This window comes from Pan paniscus, chromosome 19, assembly GCF_029289425.2.
Source record: "Pan paniscus chromosome 19, NHGRI_mPanPan1-v2.0_pri, whole genome shotgun sequence".
NCBI lineage: Eukaryota > Metazoa > Chordata > Mammalia > Primates > Hominidae > Pan > Pan paniscus.
This window is the reverse complement of record NC_073268.2, coordinates 75,554,469-75,570,653: the sequence shown is the minus strand read 5'-3', so window position 1 is coordinate 75,570,653 and position 16,185 is coordinate 75,554,469. Positions and strand designations below refer to the sequence as shown.

At 46.2% G+C, this 16,185-nt stretch overlaps 1 protein-coding gene across 1 annotated transcript in view; it reads right to left on the bottom strand.

The window, feature by feature from the left end:
- Window positions 1-4,083: 4,083 nt before the first annotated feature.
- The window catches only part of YPEL2 (yippee like 2), a 69,798-nt gene continuing 57,696 nt past the window's right edge, over window positions 4,084-16,185 (bottom strand). Inside the window, exon 5 of the mRNA XM_003817367.5 lies at window positions 4,084-8,719. Coding sequence (XP_003817415.1) covers window positions 8,630-8,719 — 90 coding nt within the window. The 3' untranslated portion in view covers window positions 4,084-8,629. The remainder of the gene's footprint in view (window positions 8,720-16,185) is intronic.

The following is a 16,185-nucleotide window of genomic DNA, read 5'->3' as shown; positions in this document are numbered from 1 at the left end:
AAGGTTCTTTCCACTTGACTCTGTTGATTTCTGAGCTCATGAGCTCAGGATACATCATTAACATTATTTTAATTGAAAATAAATATAACTCGCCAGGCACGGTGGCTCACGCCTATAATCCCAGCACTTTGGGAGGCCGAAGTGGGTGGATCACCTGAGGTCGGGAGTTCAAGACCAGTCTGACCAACATGGAGAAACCCCGTCTCTACTAAAAATACAAAATTAGCCAGGTGTGGTGGCACATGCCAGCTACTTGGGAGGCTAAGGCAGGAGAATTGCATGAACCCGGGAGGTGGAGGTTGCGGTGACCCGAGATCGCACCATTGCATCCAGCCTGGGCAACAAGAGCAAAACTCATTTAAAAAAAAAAAAAAAAAATATATATATATATATAAAATTCTTTATCATTGGGAATTACAGGTACCTTATATGCAACATGAACTTTTTCAATCCTTGGCTTGTTCCAAGCTACCCTGGAGAATTACCTCTGAATGGCTCCATAAAGATGTTGTCATGTGTTAGAATACCTTAGTCACTTTCATGTGGGCAAGGGTCTGGATTTTTTTTATCTTTTAAAATCATTTTGAGCAAGTGAAAACAACATTTTTTCCCCTCAAAAGAAATGTAAGGCTGGGCATGGTGGTGCATGCCTGTAATCCCAGCACTTTGGGAGGCTGAGGAGGGTGGCTCACTTGAGGCCAGGAGTTCGAGAGGCCGGGAGGTGGAAGCTGCAGTGAGCCTTGATCGTGCCACTGCACTCCTGCCTGGGCAACCAGAGTGAGAGACCCTGCCTCCAAAAAACAAAAAAAGAAAAGAAATATAAAACCATAGTGCCACAATCAAAAAGGCTGAACTCCTGTAAAATAAAAGTATAATACAACCCAACCATCCCACAGTTCTAAGCTCTGTTTCTCCAATGCTTGAAAGGCCAGGATTTCCATTTTATATGTAAAAAGAATAAAACATGAGTGAACAAAATAGCCATGACATTTTGGTGTGCGCTCAGATCTGCCAGGAAGTTTCTTTCTGGTTGATTTTCATGGCAGGCTGGGGCCACAGATAGGGTGTGGGCTTCACAGAATCAGAACAAGAGTGAAAATCCTCGCTTTTCCACAGGCAGGCAATTTATACTTCTTGAACCTCAGTTTCTTCTTCTGTGAAATGGGGGGATTATTGTGTGAACTAAACAAATAATGTGCATAAAGAGCAAATATAATATTCTTCATCCCACTCTCAATTCAAAATAGACTTGTGCCATGCGTGATAACAATCATCTTCTTGACTCCTTAACTTTGTGCCAGGCACTGGGCTGAGCCTTTTCTACAGATTATCTAAGGGAAATCAGTATTTGAGCTCAGTTGCTCTAGCTCCAGAGCCTACCCCATGCCCCGCTCTAGGACACGAGCCACTTACTGGTTTCGGATGAAAGGCTTTCTGAGCAATTGCTTCAGCAGAAAGTAGGTGCCTGTGAGGGTCCAGTGGTCCTGTGTGAGGGTCCTGGCTGATGTGGCGAGCCATTTGGCCCAAAGTGGGGAGGACCTTGCCTAATAATCCCTCATCCTCTCACACTGCAAAATTAGTACCACAGCTTTCTGCCCCCTTGGATTGGTTTCCCTACTAGACTAGGCATATAATAGATGTCCAAAAAAAATGCTTGTAGGATAAATAAATGCAAATAAACCGAATGATTTCCCTATGTAGGAAGCATTTTATGCTTAACTTCTCCATTCTCCTCTTAAACATACTGACATGATTGAAGAGATTTTTTTTAAAGCTGTTAATTCTCCACCATCCAATTCAAGGCCCATCAAGCATTTATTCAGCACCTATTATTAATGTAGATGGCCAAGGATTACATATGTAATCCATTAGAGAGTATTGAAAAACAACAACAAAGCCCAGTGTAAAAATATTGAGCTATGAAATACATAATACTTTCCAGGTAGCATTGACTTCTGTAGCTGTTTTATGTTAATTTTCTAATTTGCATTCCCTGAGCTCTTATTAAGCAGTCAGGGTGGGCAGACTGGGAAAGTGTCAAGTGAAGCAGCACCAGAATTAACATGGCAACATGCCGAAACCCCAGCTCTACAAAAAAATACAAAAATTAGCTGGGTGTGGTGGTGTGCACCTGTGGTCCCAGCTACTCTGGAGGCTGAGGCAGGAAGATCACTTGAGCCCAGGAGGTGGAGGCTGCAGTTAACAGAGATTGCACCACTGCACTCCGCCCTGGGTGACAGAGCCGGACCCTACCTCGAAGGAAAAAAAAAGACTTAACAAGGCTAAAATTGGAACATGGTTTAGTAATGAGACCTTGCAAAACCTCAATTTCATTATCTACAAAATGGGGATAGTGTCCTCTCCCCTCCCTTTCTCCCAGCAGGGAAACAAGAGCTTGAAAGAATGAGGACCCAAGGATGGCTTGACATTGGTTGTCTCATGCATATTCTTTTTCTCTCATCCTTCTCTGCAAAAGGCAAACAAGAACGAAATGATAACAGGCACATCCACTGAAGCAAAACAGGTCACTGGAAGAAGATAATATACTGAAGGACAAATAAAAGTCAAGTGTAGCTGGGCCCAGAATGGGTAGGTGAAAATGTGTGGGAAGGAGAGAAGGCATGTCCTTTTTCATAAAACAGATTTTTTTTGTTTTTTTTTAAGACAGGGTCTCATTCTGTCACCCAGGCTGGAGTCTGGTGGCACAATGGCGACCCACTGCAGCCTCAACTTTCTGGGCTCAAGCAATCCTCCCAGCGCAGCCTCCCAAGAAGCTGGACTGCAGGCATGCACCACCATGCCTGGCTAATTTTTTTATACAGATGGGGTCTCACTATGTTGCCCCGGCTGGTTGTAAACTCCTGGACTCAAGCCACCCTTCTGCCTTAGCCTCCCAAAGTGCTGGGATTATGAACATAAGCCACGGTGCCTGGTCATAGAAAGGCTTTAAAAATATTAGCAATGTGAAACATGCACACTTGTGTGGTTTTAATATCTTCTTTGCCATTTTGGCTGCCTGTACAAGATGGGTACTCCATCAGATATGGAAGCAAGCTTTTGAAAAGGTACTTTAAGATATAGTATAAAATGATAAACTGGGCACGGTGGCTCACACCTGTAATCCCAGCACTTTGGGAGGCCGATGTGGGCAGATCACTTGAGATCAGGAGTTCGAGACCAGCCTGGCCAACATGGTGAAACCCCGTCTCTACTAAAAATACAAAAATTAGCCGGGCGTGGTGGCACGTGCCTATAATCCTAGCTACTCAGGAGGCTGAGTCAGGAGAATCACTTGAACCCAAGAGGCAGAGGTTGCAGTGAGCCGAGATGGTGCCACTGCACTCCAGTCTGGGCAACAGAGTGAGACTCTGTCTCAAAAATAAAATAAAATAAAAATAAAAAATAAAATAATGATGATGCCGAGACAAAATTGTTTAGCTTATGTTAAATGAAGGCACCAGCTCACAAAATTTACTTACAATGACTGGGTATACAAGACAGTGTGTGCATATGGATCAGACCAGAGGAAAAGTACTTGGCAAACAAAAACAGCTTATTTATTAGGATAATAGAACTGCCTTGCCCAGTGCCTGGAATCAAACACATGTTTAATAAATGTGTTGATAATAAAAATAAAATAAAAATGAGAACATCTGATATGCCATATGTTATAACTGTGAATACTGGTCTCTGTTAGCCAATCATTCAGAGATGATACCACCCCTTTTTGACATAATTTTGTTGTTTTACTTCTTTTTTTCCCTTTACTTCATGCAATACTATTTCCAAATAAATTGGTGTCATCAGAAAAGTCTGCAGTCTATGAATATGGGGCTTTGTACACAGAACTGGATAAAGGTCACTCATGCATTTCTGATATCTAAAGCCAGGAGAAGCATTTGCAGATAAGCAGGAGACCTGCTGTTATTCATTAGTTAGCTGACTGTCCTTGGGAAAAACAAGCCCTTAGGGTCTCAGTCAACAGATCTGTGACTGGATTTAGATAGGCCTTTAAATACTTTAATATGAAATGTCAAGATCAAACACACTGGGTCAACGAAGACAGATGAGCTCTTCAAAGAGTTAATATTTGAAAACTTTTATTTTCTCAAATGAGCACCAACACAGATTGGAAATATGACAGAAACAATGCACTTTTCTCTAATACTGAATCACTATGTACAAATACGGGAAAAGGTGAAGACAAATTATTTGAAAACAATTACCTTTGTTATAGAAGCAAAGTGACCTGAAAAATGCCACCAAAGAAAACAAAAACCCAAACCCAACAAATACAGTTTGTAAACACAAGCATAAATAGACAGATTCTGTATTGGAAGATAGTCTCTGCAGGTTGGGAAAGAGAATCGACTCCCACTGTCACCGAAATGTTATACAAAAACATGGGCAGATAGAATTTGGTAACATGAGAATAGCTTTCATAGTTTCTTCTAGGCTTTACCTTTTCTGCCAGATTTCATAACTATTTTAATTTTAAAAAAAGTAAATATCTCTTTCCTCTACCTAGACAACTAACATATTTTCTCATTTGAGGCAGATTCCTCTAAAATATGTAAGTTGATTGTGTTCAAGATTTGATTTCTCAGCCTCTTTCTGAACCTGAGGCAATCTGACCTTAAAAAAAAAAAGCTGTTTACCACAAAGATATGTGTATTATAATATTAATGTTCTTTTAATCCAAACCAGTTAATGTTTAACATGATGCGGCTTCTAAAACAGCTGGAGCCCTGCGATACGTGATTAATACTCTCATCTCAGTTAGAAGCACAGATTTGACTCTGCTCCATCTTCACAAACAACACATCTCCTTTACAGTCTGTAAAAGCTGAGCACGCAAAGCAAGAAAAAGGAGCAAACCCGCAGCAGCTCCATACTCAAACAAATCCTCGTGGGTTCTGCTGTTGGTCCACTCAGAAACAGAAACAGCCAGAGAGAAAGAGAAGAAAAACTTTATGCGCCCGAGGTGTAAACTGTAGTTAAAGTGTCCCCACTCGAGAAAACAGGAGGCACAATCGCAAGTGCTTTTTACACACATGCACGCGCACACGCACACGCACAACTAAAAACGTGATTCTGATTTGTTGGAAATTCTTCCAACAGGAAGAATCACTGTAAGTTGTTACTACTAAATTAACTTGGTTTTATTTATTTTCTTTTCTAGCCAATACTGACGCAAGAAAATATTTCAATTCTCAACCTGATTAACGTACTGCAGAGTCTGTTCCACTGGGGAAAAAATGCAGAGAGGCATTGCTTCAAAGCCTTGATCCAGATTAAAGTGATAGAGACCTTAAAAAAAAAAAAAAACTGAAAACATGTATTGGTGATCACTGTTTCCCTTAAAATATACTTCAAGAAATGCAAAGGAAACCATAGAATTTAAAAGGAAAATAAAAAGTGCTCTCAGGGGATCTGAGAAAACAGCACCAAATATATTATTTAAAAAATTAAATATTATTTACAAAAGTATATTTTACAAGCAACTGTTTCTTTTATATATATCCACTTGAAAATCTCTTTATAAAGGGTCATCTCTTTTGCACACACTGATCCACCAGTAAAAATGCACTCTAGCCTATCCTCGTGAACTCAGGAAGAACACTCAGTCAGGTCCAGCTGACAGCTTGTGGGTATCGAGTTTGGCTGTGTTTGGTTCATGTCAAATCAATCCATCAGCAGCCTGAGACTAATGTCCCGGGTCCCGAGGGGTCTGGGTCTACTCCAAGGTGGCCAAGGTCATATGACCTAGGGTGGCACAGGGGAGATGGAGCTAGAGAGTCTGCTGGCTGGACTTCAGTTCCAAACGAAGGCAGCTGCTGGCTGAGGTATAGAACTTCATGCCTTTTCCTTTCTCACGTCTCCTTACCCTGTCTCTACTCCCCACACCCCGCCCCCAAACTTCACCAACAAACTCCAATTCCCCCAACCCACCTGGGGTGAATGAATGAGGTCTTTGGTTATGCTCTAAGTCAATAATTTGGTGAGGAAATTAAAGAATGAACTGACTGAGGCCATGAGTTAATTTAGCATCTCCATAGCTCAGCTGTGGCCTCTCCAATGCTGCTCAATGTTAGATAGACAACCCATGAACAGAGCGAACGTTGTAAGAAGCACTTTTGGTTTCACTGACACAAAGGGAAAGCCTAATGACTTTTTTTTCCCCTGTAGTTATGGAAAAACCAACACTCTACTCAGCTCTCTCACAGCAAGTATGGTGCCTTGCACCCACTGAAGGCTCACTGGATAGTCACCGAAAAAAAAAACATTCAGAACCAGGGTCTGACTGGAGCCTGCTTTGATCCATCCAACAGTCAAAGGCCTCATCCCCAAGGAAGAACAGTGGCACATTGGTCCCCTTGGAAACTTGAGGGCACCCCATGTCTAGTTTATGTCACCACATTCCACTTGTAGTTTGAAAGACAAAATACCTACCCCATGTTTAACCCCCATTTTCTTCTTATGGGAAGGACTATCAATAAACAGCCAGGACAATCCCTGAGGAAAGGGTCCAATGAAAATCCATAAAGAGAGACTATTTCCTTGAGGAGGGGGAAGGGAGAGAGGGGAAATCCATGGCTTCTGTGCCGGGAAGCCAGCTTAGGAATGTGAAAGTTAAAAAACGATTTCATTGAGAACGTGGGCCTGTGAGCCAGAGAAACTATTCTTCTGGGAGCAGAAATTCAGTATTTCTTCTGAACTTCAGTCTACCTTGCAGTAAAGTGGGGAGAACAACTTGATCTCCCAGGGCTATGAAAGCACTGGAAAGATCTGGACAAGAAGCCTTGGGGAACAAAAGTCGATTTCTAAGCCCACACCTGTCTTGGGGCTCCCATTCCACCATCAGCGCGTGGAGACACACAAAAAAGCATTTCCACCAAGGACGCGCTCTGAATGGAAACTGGTTCTGCTGCAGACGCGATTCTGAAAAGCTCCCGGGCTGTTGGCTGCTTTCATCTCAGTTCATTACTTTACAGAATCTCCCCATGAACTCATTCTTTTGTGAGACTGTTAGGGTGAATTTTCCGAGAAGGTCGGCCTACTTGGAGGAGATGCTGAGAATTACCTAACACGCACACGTATCTTAACAATAATATATTCAGTCTAAGAAATGAAATTAACCCAGTTAAATGAGTTTCAGTCATATACTGTGTAATGGCTGAATTGCTGTAGAACAGACTTCACAGTGTTGATTAAATGTAACAAACTCCTCTTTCTCTTATGGGCCTTACAGGGATGTGCTCTCCACTTCCCTAATCGAAGGATGTTTGGATGGGGGAGGGGGTGATATCGGAATTTGGGCAGAACTCCTCCCTGCTGCTGGACCACACTGACAGGAGATTTCTCTCCACGCAAGACATTCAGGCCTAAGTGGGACAATTAGGGGCATGAGGAATCTACCAGCCAGGTTATTACTAAGCTCAGAGCCTGGGGCCCGTGCTTTCTACAGTCTACAGTAACAAGACTGGAGAAAAACACCCGAAACTCTAAGAACAAGAAATTGACGATCCCACGGAAGCCACTGTAAAACCGAAGAGGAAAGATGCATCGAACCTGAACTGGTTCCAATGTAAACCCCTCCTCCTGGGATGACCCCTACCCAGTCCCCTCCCTCACCACACTCCTCTTATGAGGGGTTAGAAGGAAGGGCAGTTAGAATTGCCAACTGATCCTACTTTTTATTTCTCTGACTCAATATCTGAGCCATTTCTTCAGGAGCTCCCAAACTGCAGCCCCTTTGTGCCCTGCTCTCCTCAATTACTGATTTGACTTGGTTGCTGGTCAAAGCCTTCGGGATATTTGGATGGTGAGCCCATTGCAAACAGCAGTCCCCTCACACCTTACCTGCGGTGGCTAGAGGCAAAGATGATGATTGCCCAGAGACTGAGTGAGGCATCAGAGTCAGTGCACCCACCTGGCCACTGCCCAAGTCACTCGCTGCTGCCAGGACACTCCCCCACTCAGCCCAGGAGAACCAGGCCCTTGCCCCACCAACTAGAATCAGGGCCACATCTTGTGCTCATGTGCTAACCTGGCACATTTGGTGTCAGGAACAGAAGCTTCTAGTCAGAGAGAATGCAGTCATGAGGTATTTTTTTTTCTCTTTGTCCTTTTAGACAAGTCAATTATTTCAAGCCTAAGTTATCAGGTCTCCAGGAGCGGCGCAATTTTGTTCCTACCTCCACCCTTCCACCCCTTCCCCGCACCAGGACCCTTAGAGTTTCCCCTTTCCCTCTTCCTCACGCCCCCGTGCCACTGCTCTCCTGACAAGAGGCCATCAGGCAGCTCTCGCATGGGCCCTGGGGCCCTTACCAAGGTGGGCTGCCGCCATGCGGTCAAGGATCTGTTCCTTTTGTTGTTTTGTTTTCAGCCAAAACAAGAACAGAGAGAGAAGCCAGGATCAACTCACAAACAGATACAAAGCAAAGAGACAGAGAGACAGCGATTTAGAGGCCGGTCACCAGAAAGATGGCGTCAGGGTGGGAGGATGCCCCGGATGGCAAGGCCCCTAAATGGATGGAACCAAGTGTCAGTCACTCTCTCACGCTTGGGAAGAATGTTCGGTTGAATGGCGTTCACGTGGACACTGGGTTGGGTAGATGCTGTCCAATCAGTCCCAGCCATTGTCCTTGATCATGTGTGCTAGTTCAATGATGTATTTGCCTTCTTTATATTTCTGGCTGCTTTCAAAAGCATGTTCCTAGGAAATACAGAAGCAGAGAAGAGATACTGAACGACCAAAGACAAGAAAATGATTTTTTTTTTCTTTTTTGAGGCAGTCTCACTCTGTCACCCAGGCTGGAGTGCAATGACGCAATCTCCACTCACTGCAATCTCCGCCTCCCAGGTTCGAGCGATTCTCCTGCCTCAGCCTCCCAAGTAGCTGGGATTACAGGCACCCGCCACCACACCTGGCTAATTTTTGTATTTTTAGTAAAGATGGGGTTTCACCATGTTGGCCAGGCTGGTCTCTAACTCCTGAGCTCAGGTGATCCACTCACCTTGGCCTCCCTCATGCCTGCTGGGATTACAGGTGTGAGCCACCATACCCGGCCAAGGAAATGCCTTTTGCAGCAGAGAAGCAGGGGCAGATGACAGGTATCAGCGTCACCACGGTCTGGTCCCAGCTTCACCTTGACTCAGTGAGATGATTCCTACCCCTCAAGCGCTTTATGTCCCCCTCGCTTAGCTGCAGAACTGAGGCAACACCAGGACTTTCACAATATTACAACACAATTTTCCAGGAGCTTTGCTCATTTAAGTCTTTGCAATGTCACCCCCTCAGTAAGGTCTTCCCCAGCTACCCTACTTAAAATCCAACTTCCACTCCAGTACTCCCTTTCTCCCTTCTTCCCCAACCCCTGCTTTAGTTTTCTTCACTGTACTTCTCACTTCTGAATATACATTATAATTTGCATTTCTATTTTGTTTATGCTCTGTCTCCCGTGACTACAATATAAACTTCATGGAGTGCAGAGACTTTCATGTTTAGCTCATGGCTGTAGCCTTAGAAGACTGCCTGGCACATAACACAATTTCAATACATAATTGCTGAATGAATTAGTACATTTACATATATAAATTTACATATATATAAATCTTGGTTTACTGGTGCTAACGGAAGTTTGCCCTGGGTTAGATCCATAAAGTTTCTGTGTCATTCCTGCTAGTTTCTAAGAACATAAGAAAACCTGGTTCTAATTTTATTTATTATTATTTTGAGACGGAGTCTTGCTCAGTCGCCTAGGCTGGAGTGCAGTGGTGCGATCTCGGCTCAATACAAGCTCCGTCTCCCGGGTTCAAGCCATTCTCCCTCCTCAGCCTCCCGAGTAGCTGGGACTACAGGAGTCTGCCACCATGCCCAGCTAATTTTTTTTTGTATTTTCAGTAGAGACGGGTTTCACCATGTTAGCCAGGATGGTCTCAATCTCCTGACTTCATGATCCACCCACCTAGGCCTCCCAAAGTGCTGGGATTACAGGCGTGAGCCACCGCGCCCGGCCGCCTGGTTCTAATTTTAAACTGTAATTGTTAGGCTTAGAGAAGACAGGGAGAGGAACAAAATACCGTGAGGCCAGACAGGTCTCCTTTTCAATCGGTTTTTCTTGCTGCTTCTATGTCAGATGTGTGGAGACAGGAGCTGTATAAACTCCAGGCCAGAGAACCTGGCAGTCCTTAAGCCCCACCTAACTGCCAGGCCCCCAGAGGGAGAACGTCATACTAACCACCTGGCAGGTGACTTTTCTAAACCCACAGCACTGTGGGCTCTCCCAGCGAATAAACAGGGCTCTTTTGTTTGCAGAGATACACACATAAGAACATCTTGGTGTATCCTCTGAAAAACACTGATCATCTGTGTCTCAGCTCCATATGCACAAGCAGTGGACATCAGCCCTTCCCTGAGCCCCCAGAATTAGTAAGGAATTGAGGCGTACCCTTGCGGGGTTCTGGGTCACCGTTGTATCAACTGTGTCTTCTGTTCTAGAGCTCAGGGGCTTTGTGTTTCAGAACAAGAGCTCAGGCACACCAGAGCAGCAATTTCCCTGACACTTCATTATTCCCTGTCTCTGTGCACACACATGCACACATGCGTGTATACACATGACAGAGCAATGTGTTTTGGGAATAAGGTCCATTGTTCCACGGTAATGTGTTTGGGGGGGAAGGAGGAAAAAGCAAAACTAAGAAAATGAGTTTCCTGTCCCTCTCCCTCTCCGTCTCCCTCTCCCCACGGTCTCCCTCTCTTTCCACGGTCTCCCTCTGATGGCGAGCCGAAGCTGGACTGTACTGCTGCCATCTCGACTCACTGCAACCTCCCTGCCTGATGCTCCTGCCTCAGCCTGCTGAGTGCCTGCGATTGCAGGCGTGAGCCGCCACGCCTGACTGGTTTTCGTATTTCTTTGGTGGAGACGGGGTTTCGCTGTGTTGGCCGGGCTGGTCTCCAGCTCCTAACCGCGAGTGATCCGCCAGCCTCGGCCTCCCGAGGTGCCGGGATTGCAGACGGAGTCTAGTTCACTCATTGCTCAATGGTGCCCAGGCTGAAGTGCAGTGGCATGATCTTGGCTCGCTACAACCTCCACCTCCCAGCCGCCTGCCTTGGCCTCCCAAAGTGCCGAGATTGCAGCCTCTGCCCGGCCGCCACCCCGTCTGGGAAGTGAGGAGCGTCTCTGCCTGGCCGCCCATCGTCTGGGATGTGAGGAGCCCCTCTGCCTGGCTGCCCAGTCTGGAAAGTGAGGAGCGCCTCTTCCCGGCCGCCATCCCATCTAGGAAGTGAGGAGCGTCTCTGCCCGGCCGCCCATCGTCTGAGATGTGGGGAGCGCCTCTGCCCCGCCGCCCCGTCTGGGATGTGGGGAGCGCCTCTGCCCAGCCGCGACCCCGTCTGGGAGGTGAGGAGCGTCTCTGCCCGGCCGCCCCGTCTGAGAAGTGAGGAGCCCCTCCGCCCGGCAGCTGCCCCGTCTGAGAAGTGAGGAGCCCCTCCGCCTGGCAGCCACCCCGTGTGGGAAGTGAGGAGCGTCTCCGCCCGGCAGCCACCCCATCCGGGAGGTGGGGGTCAGCCCCCCGCCTGGCCAGCTGCCCCGTCCGGGAGGGAGGTGAGGGGGTCAGCCCCCCTCCCGGCCAGCCACCCCGTCTGGGAGGGAGGTAGGGGGGTCAGCCCCCCGCCCAGCCAGCCGCCCCGTCTGGGAGGGAGGTGAGGGGGTCAGCCCCCCGCCCGGCCAGCCGCCGCGTCCGGGAGGTGAGGGGCGCCTCTGCCCGGCTGCCCCTACTGGGAAGTGAGGAGCCCCTCTGCCAGGCCACCACCCCGTCTGGGAGGTGTACCCAACAGCTCATTGAGAACGGGCCATGATGACAATGGCGGTTTTGTGGAATAGAAAAGGGGGAAAGGTGGGGAAAAGACTGAGAAATCGGATGGCTGCTGTGTCTGTGTAGAAAGAGGTAGACATGGGAGACTTTTCATTTTGTTCTGTACTAAGAAAAATTCTTCTGCCTTGGGATCCTGTTGATCTGTGACCTTACCCCCAACCCTGTGCTCTCTGAAACATGTGCTGTGTCCACTCAGGGTTGAATGGATTAAGGGCGGTGCAAGATGTGCTTTGTTAAACAGATGCTTGCCACTCCCTAATCTCAAGTACCCAGGGACACAAACACTGCGGAAGGCCGCAGGGTCCTCTGCCTAGGAAAACCAGAGACCTTTGTTCACTTGTTTATCTGCTGACCTTCCCTCCACTATTGTCCTATGACCCTGCCAAATCCCCCTCTGCGAGAAACACCCAAGAATGATCAATAAAAAAATAATAAAAAATAAAATAAAATAAAAAATAAAAAAAATAAAAATAAAAAAAAAGAAAATGAGTTTCCTATTATGAAAAAAAAAATTCGGCCAGGCATGGTGGCTCACTCCCATAATCCTAACCCTTTGAGAGGCTGAGGCAGGAGGACTGCTTGAGGCCGGTTTGAGACCAGCCTGGGAAACATGACAAAAACCTCATCTCTACAAAAAAAAAAAATACAAAAATCAGCTGGGTGTGATGTCATGCACCTGTGGTCCTAACTACTCGTGAGGCTGAGGCAGGAAGATCATCTGGGTCCAGGAGGTTGAGGCTGCCGTGAGCCAGACTGCACCACTGCAGTCCAGCCTGGGGCCTGTCTCAAAAAATAAATAAAATAAATCAATAGCCCCGAGACACAGAGGCATTTCGAAAATGTCAGAATTGGATTCCAATGGAAAGTGCACTAGACCTGGTGTCAACAGAAACACCCCAACTAATCCTGCCTCTACTGCTTCCCAGCATTGAAGCATCACTTACAGAACTGGGAGATTCACACCTAATTCACAGAGGTAACAATGGAATGAAAGGAGGGCCAGGTGCGGTGGCTCACACCTGTAATCCCAGCACTTTGGGAGACCAAGGTGGGGTGATCACCTGAGGTCAGGAGATGGAGACCAGCCTGACCAAATGGTGAACCTGTGTCTCTACTGAAAATACAAAAAATTTAGGGCCGGGCACGGTGGCTCACACCTGTAATCCCAGCACTTTGAAAGGCTGAGGCGGGCAGATCACGAGGTGAGGAGTTCGAGACCAGCCTGACCAACATGGTGAAACCCCGTCTCTACTAAAAATACAAAAAAATTAGCTGGGCGTGGTGGCGCACACCTGTAATCCCAGCTACTCTGGAGGCTGAGGCAGGAGAATTGCTTGAACCCAGGAGGTGGAGGTTGCAGTGAGCCGAGATCACACCATTGCACTCCAGCCTGGGTGACAGAGTGAGACTCCATCTCAAAAAAAAAAAAAAAAAAAAAGGTGCCCTGAGCTGGCACATAGGAGGTGACGGATGCATATTTGGGGTGTTGGGTGCTTCCCTGCTGTGCTGTGCACATCACAGTACTTGTCAGGCTGTTTGATCTGTTTTCATGTTGGTTTTCCTCCTCAGCTGGCATCATGACTGTCAACGCTTTGAGGACAGGCACTGGATCTTATCCATTTTTTTGGTATTTAGTCAAAGGCTTTTGATAAACCTTTGTCAAAAGAATGAATTGTTTTACCTGAACCTCAAGTGGGGAGCAAAACCAACCAACTCAGGCTTATCATGTATCTTCAATCCAACCCATCTTCAGGGCAGTAAGACAGCCAAGAGGCTGGGAAACAGGGGCAGGGGCAGAACTTTTCTGCACTTGATCTTAGCCAAAAGGCCAAGAAGCAATGAAGAACATTTCTGGATAACCACAATTAGAACTGTGTCCCCCACCCATCACCCAGAGGGGGCCCGTGACTGTACAGAGGGAATAGAATGGCCAAATCCAGCTTCTCCCACAGGAACAACCAAGCCAACCATAGGAAGCTGTGGCTAACCCATCTTGGCACCACACAACACACTGTCTAGGTTTTTTTTTTTTGCTTGTTTGTTTTTTGAGATAGAGTCTCACTCTGTCGCCCAGGCTGGAGTGCAATGGCATGATCTCGGCTCACTGCAACCTCCGCCTCCTGGGTTCAAGCGATTCTCCTGCCTAAGCCTCCTGAGTAGCTGGGATTACAGGCATCTGCCACCATGCCCAGCTAATATTTTTATTTTTGGTAGAGACGGAGTTTCACTATATGTTGGCCAGGCAGGTCTCGAACTCTTGACCTCAGGTGATCCACCCACCTCGGCCCCCCAAACTGCTGGGGTTACAGGCCTGAGCTATTATGCCTGGCCCCATTTTTGTTTGTAATCCTGAATGTTTCCAGGGAGATGGGGAAAATGGAATCTAAAGGCAGTGCTACCAGGCTCCACCTGGGGCAATTTTTTTTTTTAATGATTTCCACATTTTCAAACTATTTCAATGGAATCATAATTCAGTGCCTGGCATGTATTGCTCACATTATTTTATATGTGTGTAAATATATTTTTTCCCAAAAGATGTTATTTTTAGAGCAGCATTAGGGTCACAGCAAAATTGAGCAGAAAGTACAGAGATTTTCCACATACCCGCTACCCACCTCCAGACTCCTCCATTATCAAAATCCCACACCAGATTAGAACATTTGTTACAATGGATGAACCTACACTGACATATCATCAGCACTCTGCGGCAGGTTTGACAACTCCTTCAGGCTCCTTCAGAAGCCAGAGGCAGTTCATGAGCCATATGACAGGACAGGGAATTTGAGACATTTTACATGGACTAAATTGCCTTCCCAGAGACAGGAAGACCAACTTTTCAATATCCTCACAATGACAGGGAGGGCAAGAACAGAAAGGAATGTGCAATGCATGGATGTACACGTGCAGGCTGAAAAAAATCTGCCAATAATAAAAATAACAATTTAATTTTCACTGACATATGCTCTATGCAAGGTGATGACCTAAGTGTTTTATAGGCATGATCCTATTTAACACTCAAACCAACTCTGTAAGTATGAGGAAACTTAGCATAGAAGCTAAGTAGCTTGTCCAAGGACACACAGACAAATAAGTCATATACCCAAATTTGAACCTGACTCTAGCTGCCTAGATGGTTCTTAACCACTAGCTAGAGGGACTGTAGGGGCAGTGTCTATGGTTATGTGGCGACCCCAGTGCATGTTAGGACAATTAGTCCCCAGCGTTCAAGCAACAGATCCCAGCCCTTCCCTCCTCTCACTATGGCAAAGGACTGCTCACTTTCCCTAGGCCCCAAAGGGACCTTAACATTTTTTGCTGAGTTAAACAATGAAAGAATAATTGTCCATTTGGGAGAGGTCCAGCCATGATCACATCTGACAGTGGATGTTAATTAAGGCAGTTTTCGATAATGCCTTGCTCAGGGCCTGGGACCTAGGTGTTTTAGGAACATTTATTGGAGTATCAAAGTACAGTGGCTTCAGAACATGGGTTCTGGACCAGGCAACAGTGTGGCTCACGCCTATAATCTCAGCACTTTGGGAGGCCAAGTTGGGAAGACTGCTTGAGCTCAGGAGTTTGAGGCCAGCCTGAGCAACATAGTGAGACCCTGTCTCTATTTATTAAGAAACAAATTTGTTGGCCAGGCATGGTGGCTCACACCTGTAATCGCAGCACTTTGGGAGCCCGAGGGGGGTGGATCACCTGAGATCAGGAGTTCGAGACCAGCCTGGCCAACATGGTGAAATCCTGTCTCTACTAAAAATACAAAAAATAAGCCAGGCGTGGTGACGCATGCCTGTAATCCCAGCTACTTGGGAGGCTGAGGCATGAGAATCGCTTGAATCTGGGAGGCAGAGGTTGTGGTGAGCTGAGATTGCGCCACTGCACTCCAGCCTGGGCGACAGAGCAAAACTCTGTCTCAAAATAAAATAAAATAAAATAAATTTGCCTAATATTTAAAAAACAGCATGGGCTCTGTGTCAGAATACTACTACATGGTCACGTCCTTTGAGAATGAAAAATTTAGAAATAAAAAATAAATAACAGAATATTACATGGATTCCTATCCTGTTGTGGCTATTTAATGGCTAGATTGCCTTGGACATACTATTAACCTCCTTAAGTCTCAGTATCCCTATCCATAAAATAGAGGTGAAGATAGCATCTAACCTCTGAGGCTGCTGATGCATGCCTGGCATCTAGTGAGCTGTCGAGTAAGGTTATATGCCATTACTATTATTATTTATTAAATCTAAAGGGGTGTGTGTCTCAGGGGGTAGGTGTGAAGGAATGAATAGGAGGAGG